General features: G+C 38.1%; 2 protein-coding genes across 3 annotated transcripts; one reads left to right on the top strand and one right to left on the bottom strand.

The window, feature by feature from the left end:
• Nucleotides 1-74: 74 nt before the first annotated feature.
• LOC306912114 (uncharacterized protein) lies at nucleotides 75-5,999 on the bottom strand. The gene is made up of 6 exons (XM_079487980.1): nucleotides 4,929-5,999; nucleotides 4,671-4,838; nucleotides 4,495-4,593; nucleotides 4,132-4,202; nucleotides 1,315-1,445; nucleotides 75-718 (listed from the first exon to the last, which is right to left on the bottom strand). Exons 1-6 carry the CDS (start codon nucleotides 5,041-5,043, stop codon nucleotides 484-486), a joined length of 819 nt encoding a protein of 272 aa, XP_079344106.1. The 5' UTR covers nucleotides 5,044-5,999; the 3' UTR covers nucleotides 75-483.
• mtnr1c (melatonin receptor 1C) lies at nucleotides 5,875-13,628 on the top strand. Of its 2 annotated transcripts, XM_079487952.1 has the most exons (4): nucleotides 5,875-6,166; nucleotides 6,270-6,454; nucleotides 6,906-6,981; nucleotides 12,416-13,604. In XM_079487952.1, the coding sequence occupies exons 2-4, from the start codon at nucleotides 6,449-6,451 to the stop codon at nucleotides 13,303-13,305; spliced, it is 972 nt and encodes a 323-aa protein (XP_079344078.1). In that variant the 5' UTR covers nucleotides 5,875-6,166; nucleotides 6,270-6,448; the 3' UTR covers nucleotides 13,306-13,604. The 2 variants fall into 2 exon arrangements, with proteins under 2 accessions (XP_079344078.1, XP_079344077.1); XM_079487951.1 differs by lacking the exon at nucleotides 6,906-6,981 and having other exon boundaries at nucleotides 5,898-6,166; nucleotides 12,416-13,628.
• The last annotated feature ends 170 nt before the right edge of the window (nucleotides 13,629-13,798 follow it).

The following is a 13,798-nucleotide window of genomic DNA, read 5'->3' as shown; positions in this document are numbered from 1 at the left end:
TGAGTACAAGCGAGCGCTGTATATTGAAATTTAATAGCGCAGACCAGCGTTAAACCAAGAAAGTGCAATGAACAAAGTGAATAAAATCATTTTTATTGCTCATTGACAAAATAACTGACACGAGACTTAAGATACAAATCCAGAAAACGTTGCTGAAGAAATATTTATATTATTTGCACTGTAACATTGTCATAAAAATACAAAACCAATGCCCCCAGATGTTATGCAACTTCACACCTTTTTAACACCAAAGTGCTCTCAAATCTAGTGCTGCTTGCATCCAGTTTGATAAAGGTAGAGTTGTGGAGTACAGTTGTTCCACTTAACAAACGCTTATGAAAAACTGCATAACTTCCCATTCATCTAAAAAGATGTCCTCCTTATTCAGATAAGACATTAACTAATTAATTCACTACGGTCGGTCCCCCTTTTCTGGACTATGGTTTAAACTGATAGAGTCCAGTTTGAAAGAGAATCTTGATGCTACTTGGGTTTGACTCTTTTGGCTCCTTCCTTGTAGTCCTCCAGTGTGAGTCTGTAGCTCCAGTGTTGAAGAGTCTGTCTGACAACTGGGGAAACGCTGAAGTTATCGTATGCACAACCGGACCGAACCACTTTTGTAATGAGGTTATTCCGCCAGCGACCTTTGACTCCTGCACATTTGGCCCACCGACTGATCTGGCGTTCATCATCCTGTGTTCGCCGGCCCTGGTAAAATCTGCCGGGGGTGAGAAGGTATTTTTGAGATATATTTTATTTTAATATGAAAGCATTAGCAGCAATTTAAAATTGTGCATTTGATTGTTTTATTTACATATTTACATAAAAGTGAAACCACTATAAGGGCGATGCAACGCTTGCAATAAAAAAAATTCACAACGGTCAGTTCTGGTCTTTGATAATGATTGGCTGAGCAGAGTTCTAAGTCGTTATAAAATACCGCAATTTATAACGGCTGACCGCATAACGTATCACTTAATTTACTTTATTTGATGAAACCTTGCTATGCAGATGGAATAACAGTTTTATAAAAGCAATAAGCCCCACGAAGCAGTGGGTTACAGTGCATGTTATAACAGGGTTTTAGACACTCCGCTTCACATAGTGCCACAACACCCCTAGCTGTTATAAAATGCCCACTGCCTCTTGGGGCTTATTGCTTGAATATGTCTTATTACTTGTTAAGTTCCATGTAATTCATTACTGTACAACTAATTTATTAAGTTTTTGTGATGGAGCATGTGGCTACAAAATGACTTAATATGTCTTTCCCTAATTTGGACAGAATGAGGTTCATATTTGCAGAAGCCTTGCCTGCAGTACCACTGGAACCATCCGTATGGGTCTTGAGGAACCATCCATCCACTGCTTTCCCACATCTCTAGACTGCCTCCACACTTCACCTTGTAGGTGTTCACATTTTCCCTGTATGTTGATGATGCTACCTGAAATAAACGCAACATTAAAACATACCTAGATTGTATACATCAAAGTCAATCGCAACTTAAAAACAACAATGAAGAAAGCACCCAAACTTTGCTATACCGTTATATTACTCATGGCCCAACTGGTATAGTGTAAACAATACTCTAAATGCTATCAAATTATTTACATAAAAAAAATAATACTAATATGTAACAGGGGTCACAGAGAAAAGGTCTGACTTCAAGCTGATTATGCTGTTTCGGTAAATTGTGAATGGTGCATTTGCTAAACAGTGGCAATCTTGATATTATCAACTCATTTATTCATTTTGTTTTTGCAAGTGAAAGCAAGGTCTTACAGCTAAACCATATTTCATGGTTTTTCCTATTCTCTCTCCAATATTTTCTTATGTCACTTATCACATGATTTTACTCCTCACTATCAAATTCACTCTCAGTTTATTAGAACAGTTAATCTGTTCATATACTGCAAAAAGAACAACACACAGCCCACCAACAAAGTACTCCACTATATCTAATTCTAATAAAAAATGATATACTAATACTAACAACTCCTTCAACTCAACTAGATTTTTTATTCATATAGTGCTTCTCACCATTTTCATTGTTACAAAGCACCTGTACATGACAACATGTAAACTGTAAACAATACATTAAAGGGATATTTCACCGGCAAATAAAAAGTTCCCCATGTTTTACTCACCCTCAAGGCATCCTGACTATATTACTTTCTTCTTGATGAATAATGCAGTCACGTTAATATCACGTATCATTTTACTTGAAAGTGGTAGAATGTGAGAGAATGGGCATCGACTTTTTGAAGCTCCAGAAAGTGCATCCATCAATCAAAGAACTGCTTGACACGTATCTGTGGTGTTAACAAAGGTCTTCTAAAGTGAATCGGTTCGTTTGTCTAAGAGAAATCAATATATATATTAATATATAATCAATTTTAACTGCGCTATTAACATTGATGTCAAGCTTACTTTATACCTGCGCTGCACATGAACATGAGGCTTGTTTTTCCGGAAAGTGACATTAACATTTATTCCATTTGGCAGACACTTTTATCCAATGCGACTTACAAGAAGGAGAGCGTGTAAACATTTAGTCAACACTCTAAACAGTACCGTTAGTTACAAGGCCATGCTACTAGGATGATAAAAGCTGGAGTAAGCAAGGGAGAGAATGAACAACAATACATTTCTTTCCTGCTTTCTTTAGACACAAGACATAGACAATTATTGGTTATTCAAATAAATACGGAATATGTGTTGAGCTGTTTTTTGAAAGTTGTGAAGGATGCTGCATTTGGGGAGGCAGTTCATTCCACCACAGGGTAACCGAATGATTAATAGTTTTTGCAAGGGTGACGCAAGCTCCTGTGTGCCAGAAAAACAAGCCTAGGTTGCAGGTGCAGCCGAGGGATAACAGAAGCTAGACATCCATGTTAATAGCATTTTCAAATATAGATATTTCTCTTAAACAAACACATTGATTTGCTTCAGAGCAACTATAACGCAGACAGTTTCTGCATATCTCCTGTTAATCTTGAGTCCTTATAGAATTGTATCGTACCCTTCAAAAATATATTGTAAAGTCTTTAGTTTGATCACATTAATAAAAGACAGATACCGCTCCATCCATCAGTTTCAAACTATCTCCAAATCCAGCGATATATCCACAATTTATATAACATTCATCATCCAAATGCGGTGAACAAACAACAGAGCTGAACTTCGCGAATGTAGCGCTCTCTCTCCTGCACACAAGTGAAAGTGACATGTGCATGCTCCTTCTCCCGCTCTCCTTGGGTGATGCTTGGTCGTGCTGCATGCTTTTCCAGGAGAATTCCAAATCCAATAAGGGACTAAAAAATGTTGTTACAGATTTTCATGTTCGAAATAAACATTTTCCGAAACCTATACGAACGCTGGGGGAGTAAAACGAGCACAGATATTCTACATCATACATCCAACTGGTTTTTGACCATGTCAAGCATGTAGGACAAGACGTTTAACATTGTAAATAAGTCAGAGTGCATGAAACACTCTTGCACGGCCGCTTTAAGACCACAGAGCTGTGTCAAGCAGTTCTTTGATCGATGGATGCACTTTTTGGAGCTTCAAAAAGACGACCATTCACTCCAATTATACCGCATGGAAAAATGAAACATGGCATTATAACTGCGACTGCATTATTCTTCAAGAAGAAAGAAATATTCAGTCAGGATGCATTGAGGGTGAGTAAAACATTGCGAACTGTTGATTTGCCTGTGAAATATCCCTTTAAATTTATAAAATAGAAAAGGTATCAAGTGAATAGAAATTCTGTCATTCACACAAGCCACACAAAATATACAGTGCACACATACTCACATGAGGCAGAAGAATGTGCGCGCACACACAGTGCACATACACGAAAAACAGGCACACACTCAGCGAACACGACAGTTGCGCACAGAACGCTCACAGACAGAATATAAACGAAGAGAAACACAGGTAATATATTATCCAGACTATAAATTCCTATATGGGGTATAGGTATTTCACATAAACTAAGCTCAAATAGCTCTACAGTGAACTGCAATCTAGGCAAAGCTGAATCTGAACTCAACCTCATTTATCGCCTATAAACATTCATCATCATTTTAACAGATTGATTACAATTGAATGGTAAATAATACCTGTGTAGAGATTGTAAGCTCTTCCAGCCAGTCTTTGGGAAGCTCTTGCCAAACATCTTTATAGTGTTGCTCTGTAACCAAAATGATTTATTATGAGGTCCGTCCATAACCAGGGAATCTAAGTTTCCACCTGAAGATTCATGCGCAGAGCCAAGCATACAGGCAAGCAGTTTCAGGGTAGAAGAGAGTCAGCACTTGCTGCCCTTGTGTCCTGAGACTGCTGGCCTGGTCAAATGCTGGTTAGCTTTGCTACTTTGATTCATATTATTCACAGATTTGACAGTGTCTTCGATCAATATTTTCCAAAAAGTGCCCGTTGATCATAATAAAAAGTTAGCAGCTTCTAAGCATAAAGAGACATACTTGTGATACTGGAGTAGATTGGCCTGAAATAGGTGCCCCCAAAACTGCCTGCCTGCAAAACCTCTTTGGGAGTCATGTTAGGTGTGAACTCTGGGTGGTCTGTAAAATTGTGAAACGTAAAGTATACGGTTTAACATGTTGAATATATAATGACAAAAAGAGCACAACATTCTTGCCTTTAAACACAAGTTGTCCTTTTGCATTCCTCTTTTCTTCAGATGTGTTTTTGCCTCCATCTGACACTGTTTTCTTCTCATTTTCAGACTCGTCTGTTGATTGGGCAGATGTTTGTTTGTCCGTGCCAGAGTGCTTGACTTTGGCTTTTGTGTTGTCCAGTTTACCAGCTGAAGATCAGAGAAAAGCACACTACTTAACCCACGTACGCACGGACGGACACAGGCATAACGTTAGATAGTTGGATAGATTGACTGCACCTCTCTTAATATCGTGTTTTTCTTTTCTTTTCGGTCTCTTTCTGGTAGGCGCCGTGGTGTCCTCGCTTGATTTTCTTTTTATTTTCTTGGTGCTTCTCTTATCTTCGTCACTCATTCTTTAGCTTTATAATAGCAGCAGACCCAAATGGCAAAGAGACTAAATGAATCTTTAGACGCATAAACGTTATGCTTAGAAAACGTGCGAGGACGGCGGACTACGTAGACATGAACAACAACAAATGGAGACCTGCAGCCGATGTCTGCGCATGCGCACCAAGTACACTGACATAACGAGTTTTGTTTCACTACCATCATTTATTGAGATCAGATTTTCTATATTTTTCGTTATAGTCCACAGTTATTTCTATCAATTCTCTTATAGAGCTGTAAAAATATTTTTGTTTATTTAATTTGTTTTGTTTGCTTTTATAACGAGCTTGGGTGATTGAGGTTTTCAGCTGTGCCAGTTCCCGTATGTTAGAAGCCATTCTATTTGTGACCTTGTTGCAATCTAAAAATCAAAATATCAGTGTTTCTCTCTCTCTCTGTGTGTGTGTTTGTATATAAAGGGGGTATTACTATGATTTAATAATATCTTAATCTGAAGTTTATTTTAGATGTGCACTTATATTTTGCGTTTGATGTGTCTTTAAATCCAAAATGTCGAAGTTATTTTCCGATTTCAACTTTAATAGAGCTCGTTTAAGCGCGAGGGGTTTAAATAGATTTTTTTATCACCATCCACGTACACACGGGTATCAACGTGCATTAAACGGGTATCCTACTTGGGCTTATAACCATTCTTGACAGTCCGAAAGTAAACTTGTAATACTTTGTCCTGCGCACCCTGTAATAAAATCCATTTAAGCTTCCTTCACTGAAGCCAAACTGTTGTTAATGTTCGCAAATTGTGGTGGTCCAGATTGAATCCACAACTCTTTACGCTGCAGCCCATGGCGCTGAACAGCTGACAGTCGCTTGAGGAAGAAACCAAGAGGATGCTGATAATGTCTGTGCCGTGATGTCCGTGTGTGTGTGTGTGCGCGCACGGCGTCCGATCAACAGCCCGGATTGTGTGAGTCACTGTGATCCGATGTGACAACTGTGGGATTCACAATGCAGGGAGTAGCAGAAGCCAAGCGTAATTTCATCGGAGCTGCTGGAAAATTAGGAAGGGGATTCTACTCGAACAGATGTCGTGTGATGATAAATCATTTTATAAAGGCAAAACTGGAAAGGTTGTTGGGAATGCATACGGGAATACCTGTTCGTGTCTTTGTTTTTAACCTGAAGAGGGGGAAAAAGGGGAAACTTTATTGTGGCTTTACATTGGTCCCTAAGAATGGCGAACCTCAGCTGTATGGAGAGTTTATCCAGAAGTAATCAGTGCCTCGCCGCCACAAGCACGTCTCCCGGGGTCGCAGCCACCCTCGCCGGCGTGCTCATCTTCACTACCTTGGCTGATATCGTTGGAAATCTTCTGGTCATCCTGTCTGTGTATAGGAACAAGAAACTGAGGAATGCAGGTGTGGAAATGTGTAAAGTCAAGCAAATATTTAATAATATTTCTTTAAGACATAGAGCTGTTTAAACTTTATTTTTAAAAGATAAGTACAAGACTTGTAGAGTAGGAGTGTGTTATTTTATAAAACACATCTATACTTATATATAGCAGCATTACCTTATCATATGTTGAATGAAGTTGCTCCCAGCTGTTGTTTGCTTTGGATAAATCTTTTGATTTGATAACGATTCTTAGTAGCATTTACAGGGAGTGGATTGGGCATAATATGCAGAAAATTCATTCACTTACATTTAGGCAGATGCCTTTATCTGATTTACAATGCACTATATATTTTATTGGTTTGTTTCCTTGGAATTGAGCCCTCGACCTTAGCGTTGTTAAAATTAAGCTCTTCCAGTGAGGCTACATAAATCAAGCTATACAAAAACATAGGTAACATGTCTTTTTTTCAGTATTCCTCCTTTAGCATGCGGATGCCCAGATTTATATTACAGACACCAGCAAAACATGGCTCTCCTGTTTTATCGGGTAATGAAACAAGTCGTGAGAAATTACATGTTTCATCTAATTTCATCTTAGAAAGCCCATGGGCAAAGACTTCTTTCTTTCTTTTTTTCTCTCTCTCTCACACAGGTAGCAGGTGGTAACCTTTCAAAAATACATATTTGCAGCTAAACAGTGTATATTAGTACCTTGTATATAATGTCATATTGGAATAGAATGTGTACATATCTGTGCATAAATCGTATATTGTAGACCTTTTGTATCTTTTTGCTGAGAATAGATAGAAACAGAAAAGATTTGTTCCATGCTTATGACCTTTCCGTGCTGATAACTGCCCCCACAAACCCATTAAGTGTGCTGGTTATGAATATTTAAGACACTTTTGGGGATGAGACATGCTCCTACCCTCTCATGATTGGAAAACAGTGATGGTCCATGCCCCATTGAAAGAGATGGTTTGAGGAATTATGAGATGCACATCAAGCACATATACTCTTTATATCGTATTGTTGAGTAAAGCGTTTCAATCTCAGCAGCTGCTTCTATTGCTTTCGCACCACGTCTAAACCTCACTGTCTCATGCAGTGTTTTCTCAGTCTGCATTTAACCGCAAGCTGCTTTAGTAGCCTGAATATATGCATGAAGAGTGAAATTCCAGCTTTGCTCAGACACATATCATAACAGAGACAAACACACACATACTGCACACAGGAAAAGCGATGCGACGTGAAGTTACAGAATCCATCTCAATAACCTTTTAGAGTTATCATTAAGGCTGTTATAGAGGAGGAGCCTGGGTCAATTTGGAATGCTATTTAGATGACCAATGTAACAGGAATTTCAAATGTGATCGAATATAAATAGGGATCAGAATCCTGTGCATGGCATCCAGAATGCTTACAATAGAGAGGCACACGATACGCTCATGCAATTTTTGTGCTTGCTTTTTTCTATTTATGGGCTTTTAATGCCTTTAAGGACAGGCGGCAAACAATTGGGGAGAGAGAGAGAAGTAATGAGATCAGGACATGACACAGACTCTATATGCATTGTGAGCATGTGCACAGTGCCACGGTGCCAATGCGATTTATGTGTAACTACAGGGAAATTTGATGTTAAGAATGATCACTCACACATAGTAACTTTGCAATAAATAAATCTAAAATATTATGCACTGATGTAGAGGTTTTAGACTGTTTACTACACAAGGCGTTCTGGGTTCTTTGGTATCTCCTCAGACTGAAGAGACTATTATGCCCAGCATCAGTTGGTGTTCCTTCATGCAAGACATTTCGGCGCATATATTAGATACTGTATATCCCTCAAGGCCAAGCTGCTACAAGTCAACCACCTGAACCTGGCCAAATCATCTATCTTCAGTGTGAAATATGAATATTTGACCTTTAACCACACAGACAGATACAACCTGAAATTACAACAGTGTCTGGCATCAGCTGTTTATGGACAGATGGCTTTCACATCGAACTACTCTCAGTGTATAACTAAACACAGACATTTAGGGGAAAAGGGGGGAAATAAAGTATCTAATCTATCTCGTACTTTCTTCAGTTCTACGCTTGCCTTTATTGTATTAGTACAGGTAGTATAATTAATATCTCTGCTTTGTGTACTTTATCACACCATGTGATTATATAGTGCACAAAAGGTTCTTTGTAGAGGAAAATAGTTTTACAGATAGACGTTTCAGCAGTATGTGATCCAAATTTAACATACATTCGACCTCCGCAGAGAGAGTTTTAATTGAAATCAATACTATTGATATATAATAATATGGACCATGAATTCTGTTGATGACAAATACACACAGCTTCTCTGTTCATTGGTATCTTTGAAAATGTGCGTGTATAAAAGGGATGGAATGAACATGCATGATGTCATCGATGGTCTCTTGCTTGGACTGTGCCCTCAGGCACAACTGTCTAACATGCACAGAAAGTCACATGTACATTTGAGATTAAGTCTGTCAGTCAACAGCCAAAAAACAACCCATGGTACACTTATGGCAAATCTCATACCTTTTAACCTTGACAGATCAATATACTCATTTTCATATCACATTAAAAATATGCTGTTTAGCTTGAGTGGGTTTTGTTCTGTCAGATGGCCTGAGAGGAAGGTTGGCACTTTATTATGACTGCCAGGAATAATTCAGCATTAAGTACTTATGGAAATTAAGGTTATAAAATATCCCTGCTTTATCATGCATTTACATAAACACATTAAATACAGTAGTTGCCAAGCTTGAATATTCAAGCTTTCAATAACGCCTTTCCAGAGCTGAGGAACATTTACTTATTCTTAAAAAAAAGCCAACATTATTTATATAAGAAACCAAATGTTTTCCTTGTGGGGACATTTTTTTGTCCCTGTGAGTCTTTGGAAACATGGAAACCTAATGTGTGTTTGGAGTGACAGGATGAGTGGTCGGTGTCTTTTCAGGTTTAAATAGATGCTGGGCAAAAAGTCCTATATGCGGATCCATCTTTGTCATTTTCACCCGTTTACTTTTTGGCAATGTTTATAGAGTGAACATTGTAGGATCTCCAGAGAGCTGGTGATTTTTGAGCTCAACTTTCTGTCGACTGTTATAAAATCATCTCTCTGCCTGCTAATAGGTGGCGTATCATAAAATCTTCATGTAATGGAAAAACCTTAGCTTGGATATCTGTTTGAAACACAAAATTACAAAAGATCCCTGCTATTCCCCCGGTCTCATTCTCAGGCAGGTAGTTTGGTCGCACGTTTAACCTCATCAGATCAATGTTTTAGTACCATTTTGGTAATGGTTAACATTGAAATTTGGAATGGTGTAGATAATCTCATCTGTAAAGTATAACTTATTTGAGACAGAGCAGTGTACAACATTTAATAAAAGATTATGATTGTGTTCTCTTTCTGATTACTTGTTGCATTTTTATCTTTAAATAATGTGCATTGACTTACATCATATTTGTTGTGCTGAGATGCATTAAAGTCCCCCTGTGGTCAATCAATGTATCCCTTAAAACAAATCTTTAAAATAAATAAAACGTTAATTTTTCTGCCTTAAAATAGCTCAAATGTAACTTCACACCTCAGCTTCATAAAATATACGCAGTTACATATATATATATATATATATATATATACTGTAGTATATTATTAGAACTTAACAAGATAGTTCACCAATCTTTTACTCGCCCTATGTCATTTCAAACCTGGATGAATTTGTTTCTTCTGCAGAGCACAAAAGAAGATTATGTTGGTATAGAAGATATATAAATGAAGAATGTTCTTAACCGAATAACATCAGTATCCATTGACTTGCTTTTGTGTTGTCTATAATATATAAAAATATATTTGATGTTGTTAAGTAGAAGTCACACAGTTAAGATAAGATGTGATATTTGCATTTGTTTATTTACAAATGACTCTGGCATAATTCATTTACACAGAGACAAGCTCCCTGTTTATATCTGACACGCTCGGGGCATATTGGACTCGTACTAAACAAATGGCAAAAGAGCGTGAACCTCTCAAACCACACATCCTGTTAACTGTGGCAAGCTGAAACAGATTTTTGGCAGACACCAATCAAAACGTCAATTTGGGTTAAAAGAAATGTTAACATAAATCTTTCACAATGCTTTGGGTGACACCGTGATAAGAGAGTTTAGGCTCTTTGAGGATATATGAGCAGGTCTAAGACCTGATTGTGTGTGTTGTGCCAGCAGTGAAACTCATTCATTGTGGTTAATACAAAAATGGTCCAGTTGTATCTAGCATCTCTCTTGGTCGAAAAAAAACGTTTGAAAGGACCTTTGAATCATTGAGACCTTAGACAATCTGCTGTTTGTTATGACTGTAAAATTGTTTTTCAAACTTAACCAAAAAGAGATCATATGATAAGCACAGCCTGGTTCAGACACACGCATGCTATTACTGATCTCCACAGATGTTAACTAAGAAGTACAGATGTTTTATTCCAGTTTTTGTAGAGTACAGAGCGATGTGACCTAAAAACTGTTGTAGGAGCCAATTGTTTTCTTTTTTGTCATATGAGTAGTAGGTATATGTATCAACCGTTTTAAACTGTTCAAGTTTGGGTGTATCTGAAAAGATAAAGTGAAAGCCACAGGTAGTCGCAGACATGCTAATATGGTATAACACAGAATGACAGCCGTAAGTCTGATCAGATTTAAAAGTCTCTTTATACCTGGTTATTTTCCTCATGAATCGACCACAAATTAAATTACCTGGCACGTAATGTTCAAGCTGAATCACTTAACTCCTAAAGAAAACATTACTCATTGTTTTATTACTCTGACAGTCAATATTTTTTAATCTTTGTGTTGAGAATAGACCTAATGTAAGTCGACAAGAGTTAGAATTTATCATAGCTTCTTAATTAAATTATGAATAAGATGGTCTGGATTCTGTCAGTTAATGAATATTTCTTACTCTCTCTCTCTCTCTCTCTCTCTCTCACACACACACTGCGTGGTTCTTACTCAAACAAGACTTAATTGTATTTAATCTAATTCGCTTTTTATTTCCCCTTTATCTTAAAGTTTTATTTTTGACAATTATTTTATTATTTATCCATGAATTTGCTCCTTTACACTAATTTAATTCTTACATGGCTAAATGTAACCAAGCCAAATAAATGAAGAAACATACTTTTGTTTGAGTGATAATTGAATTAAGAATGATTAAAATAAGATTAACAGAAGAGTAACAATAGAATAATGTATGGACACACAGAGACAAGGTTACTCATTGTCCCTCAAATAATAAAAGCCATAGGCATACCATCCACATAGCACACATCGGACCTTGTGGTCCCCTTAAGGGCCGTTTACACTGACAGCAATTCACAGTGACAAAGCAAACAGAAAAATTGAGGCGACATGAGCAGCAGAGACCGTTGGCGATGAAACAAAGTTGAGCAGAGTTCAACATAATGTAAATGCACAACATAATTACAGCATTGTCTACCAATGACAGTGCAGACTAAAGAGCTTGATACTTCACCCAAAAATATTTTTGCCTTGTTATTTCATTATTGAAATTTTTACGATTCACTTCATACAAATTCATTCGAAATTGTAAAATAGGGATTCCTGTAAGATCAGGCTTGTAGGAATGTATGTTAGAGAGAAAAAGTATAAGGAACATTTTTTATTGTTTTAATATGGTGAAAAAATACAAATGTCTGATTTTCTCTCACAGCGTGCAGTGAAATACTTTATTTATGAAGGTTAAACATCTAATCTTAGCAAAGCATTAATACACACTGAAAAACAGTAAATTTAAGGTGCCAATTTATACTTAAAATGTTAGGATCATTCTGTTCAATAGCTCATAATATGTTGTACTTCCCAGTAATACTCACTCTGTTTTTTTTACTCCATCTCCTCTTGTTACATCCATCTCTCTCACTCTTTCTTTGTTATAGGTAATATCTTTGTGGTGAGCCTTTCTGTCGCTGACCTGGTGGTGGCGCTGTACCCCTATCCCCTAGCCCTGCTAGCTATCTTCCATAATGGTTGGACGATGGGCTCCCTGCACTGCCAGCTGAGCGGGTTCGTCATGGGACTGAGCGTCATTGGCTCCGTCTTCAACATCACTGCTATCGCCATTAACCGCTATTGCTACATTTGCCACAGTTTTCGCTACGACCGCCTCTATTCGCGTCGCAACACCAGTCTTTACTTGTTCCTCACCTGGATGCTTACAGCTCTGGCAACAGTTCCCAACTTCCTCGTGGGTTCCCTCAGTTACGATCCGCGTATCTTCTCCTGCACGTTCACCCAAACAGCAAGCTCCTCCTACACCATCTGCGTCGTGCTGATACACTTTCTGGTTCCGCTGGGCGTGGTATCTTTCTGCTACCTGCGCATATGGACATTGGTGATCAGGGTCAAAGGTCGCGCCCGGCCCAATCCGAGGGTTAGAGCAGCACACCTGAGGAACTTCCTGACGATGTTCGTGGTATTCGTGCTGTTTGCCGTGTGCTGGGCACCTCTGAATTTCATTGGGCTTGCTGTGGCAGTTAATCCTACAAAGGTGGCCCCAAATATCCCAGAATGGCTGTTTGTTATGAGCTACTTCATGGCGTACTTCAACAGCTGTCTGAATGCAGTGGTGTACGGGTTGCTCAACCAGAACTTCAGGCAAGAGTACAAACAGATTCTTCGTGCTCTCTGTACCCCGAGAGCGCTGTTCTCTCAAAGTTCAAGATGCAACACGGAGGACATAAAGAGTAAACAGTCACCAGCGGCGACCAATAACAATGTGAAGGAGGTGAATGTGTGTAGGGGCAGAGTGACCCAAAATCTGTTCTAGTAGATCAGCCAATCAGAGGCCACGGCGAAGCACCACAATATGACTTCTTTTGGTGGTCTTTGTGAGGCCTGTAAAACTAATTCGAGCTTGAAGAATGAACACTTCTTGCTTTTTTAAGTATTTTGTTACAGTGGCCCTGGGTAGCAAATGGACTATTGTGGGTCGAGAATATCCACTTGACTTTCCATAGAAATTGGTGGATGCCACCCCAACCAGCACTGGAAGACATTTTATGTGTGTTCTTTGTATATTTATATATGTCTTTTTTGTATATCTGTAAGGAATAGGAAAGATCTTAGAAATAAAAAAGGAAAATGACAGACACATGATTCTTCGTACAATACATAATGTGATATGTCTACTGTATACTTACGTTTTTATTTTTGAAACAAAAACGATTTTGGTGAAATGTTTTGAATCATACTGTATCACTAAAATCAGCGTGGACAGTTTCAGTCTAAGGGGTCTGCATGTAATAATGTTAAAAAGGATA

Source organism: Barbatula barbatula (genome assembly GCF_947034865.1).
Source record: "Barbatula barbatula genome assembly, chromosome: 2".
Classification (NCBI taxonomy): Eukaryota; Metazoa; Chordata; class Actinopteri; order Cypriniformes; family Nemacheilidae; genus Barbatula; species Barbatula barbatula.
This window is presented reverse-complemented; position numbering and strand designations above follow the sequence as displayed.

Bases quoted from the DNA above. Each gene is read 5' to 3' on its own strand.
- LOC306912114 (XM_079487980.1), bottom strand. From the start codon at position 5,043: ATGAGTGACGAAGATAAGAGAAGCACCAAGAAAATAAAAAGAAAATCA. The intron at 4,839-4,928 runs GTGCAGTCAATC...TCTGATCTTCAG, and splicing joins AAAACACGATATTAAGAGAG to CTGGTAAACTGGACAACACA. The intron at 4,594-4,670 runs GCAAGAATGTTG...ACAATTTTACAG, and splicing joins AGGACAACTTGTGTTTAAAG to ACCACCCAGAGTTCACACCT.
- mtnr1c (XM_079487951.1), top strand. From the start codon at position 6,045: ATGCAGGGAGTAGCAGAAGCCAAGCGTAATTTCATCGGAGCTGCTGGA. The intron at 6,167-6,269 runs GTTGTTGGGAAT...TTGGTCCCTAAG, and splicing joins ATAAAGGCAAAACTGGAAAG to AATGGCGAACCTCAGCTGTA. The intron at 6,455-12,415 runs GTGTGGAAATGT...TCTTTGTTATAG, and splicing joins CAAGAAACTGAGGAATGCAG to GTAATATCTTTGTGGTGAGC.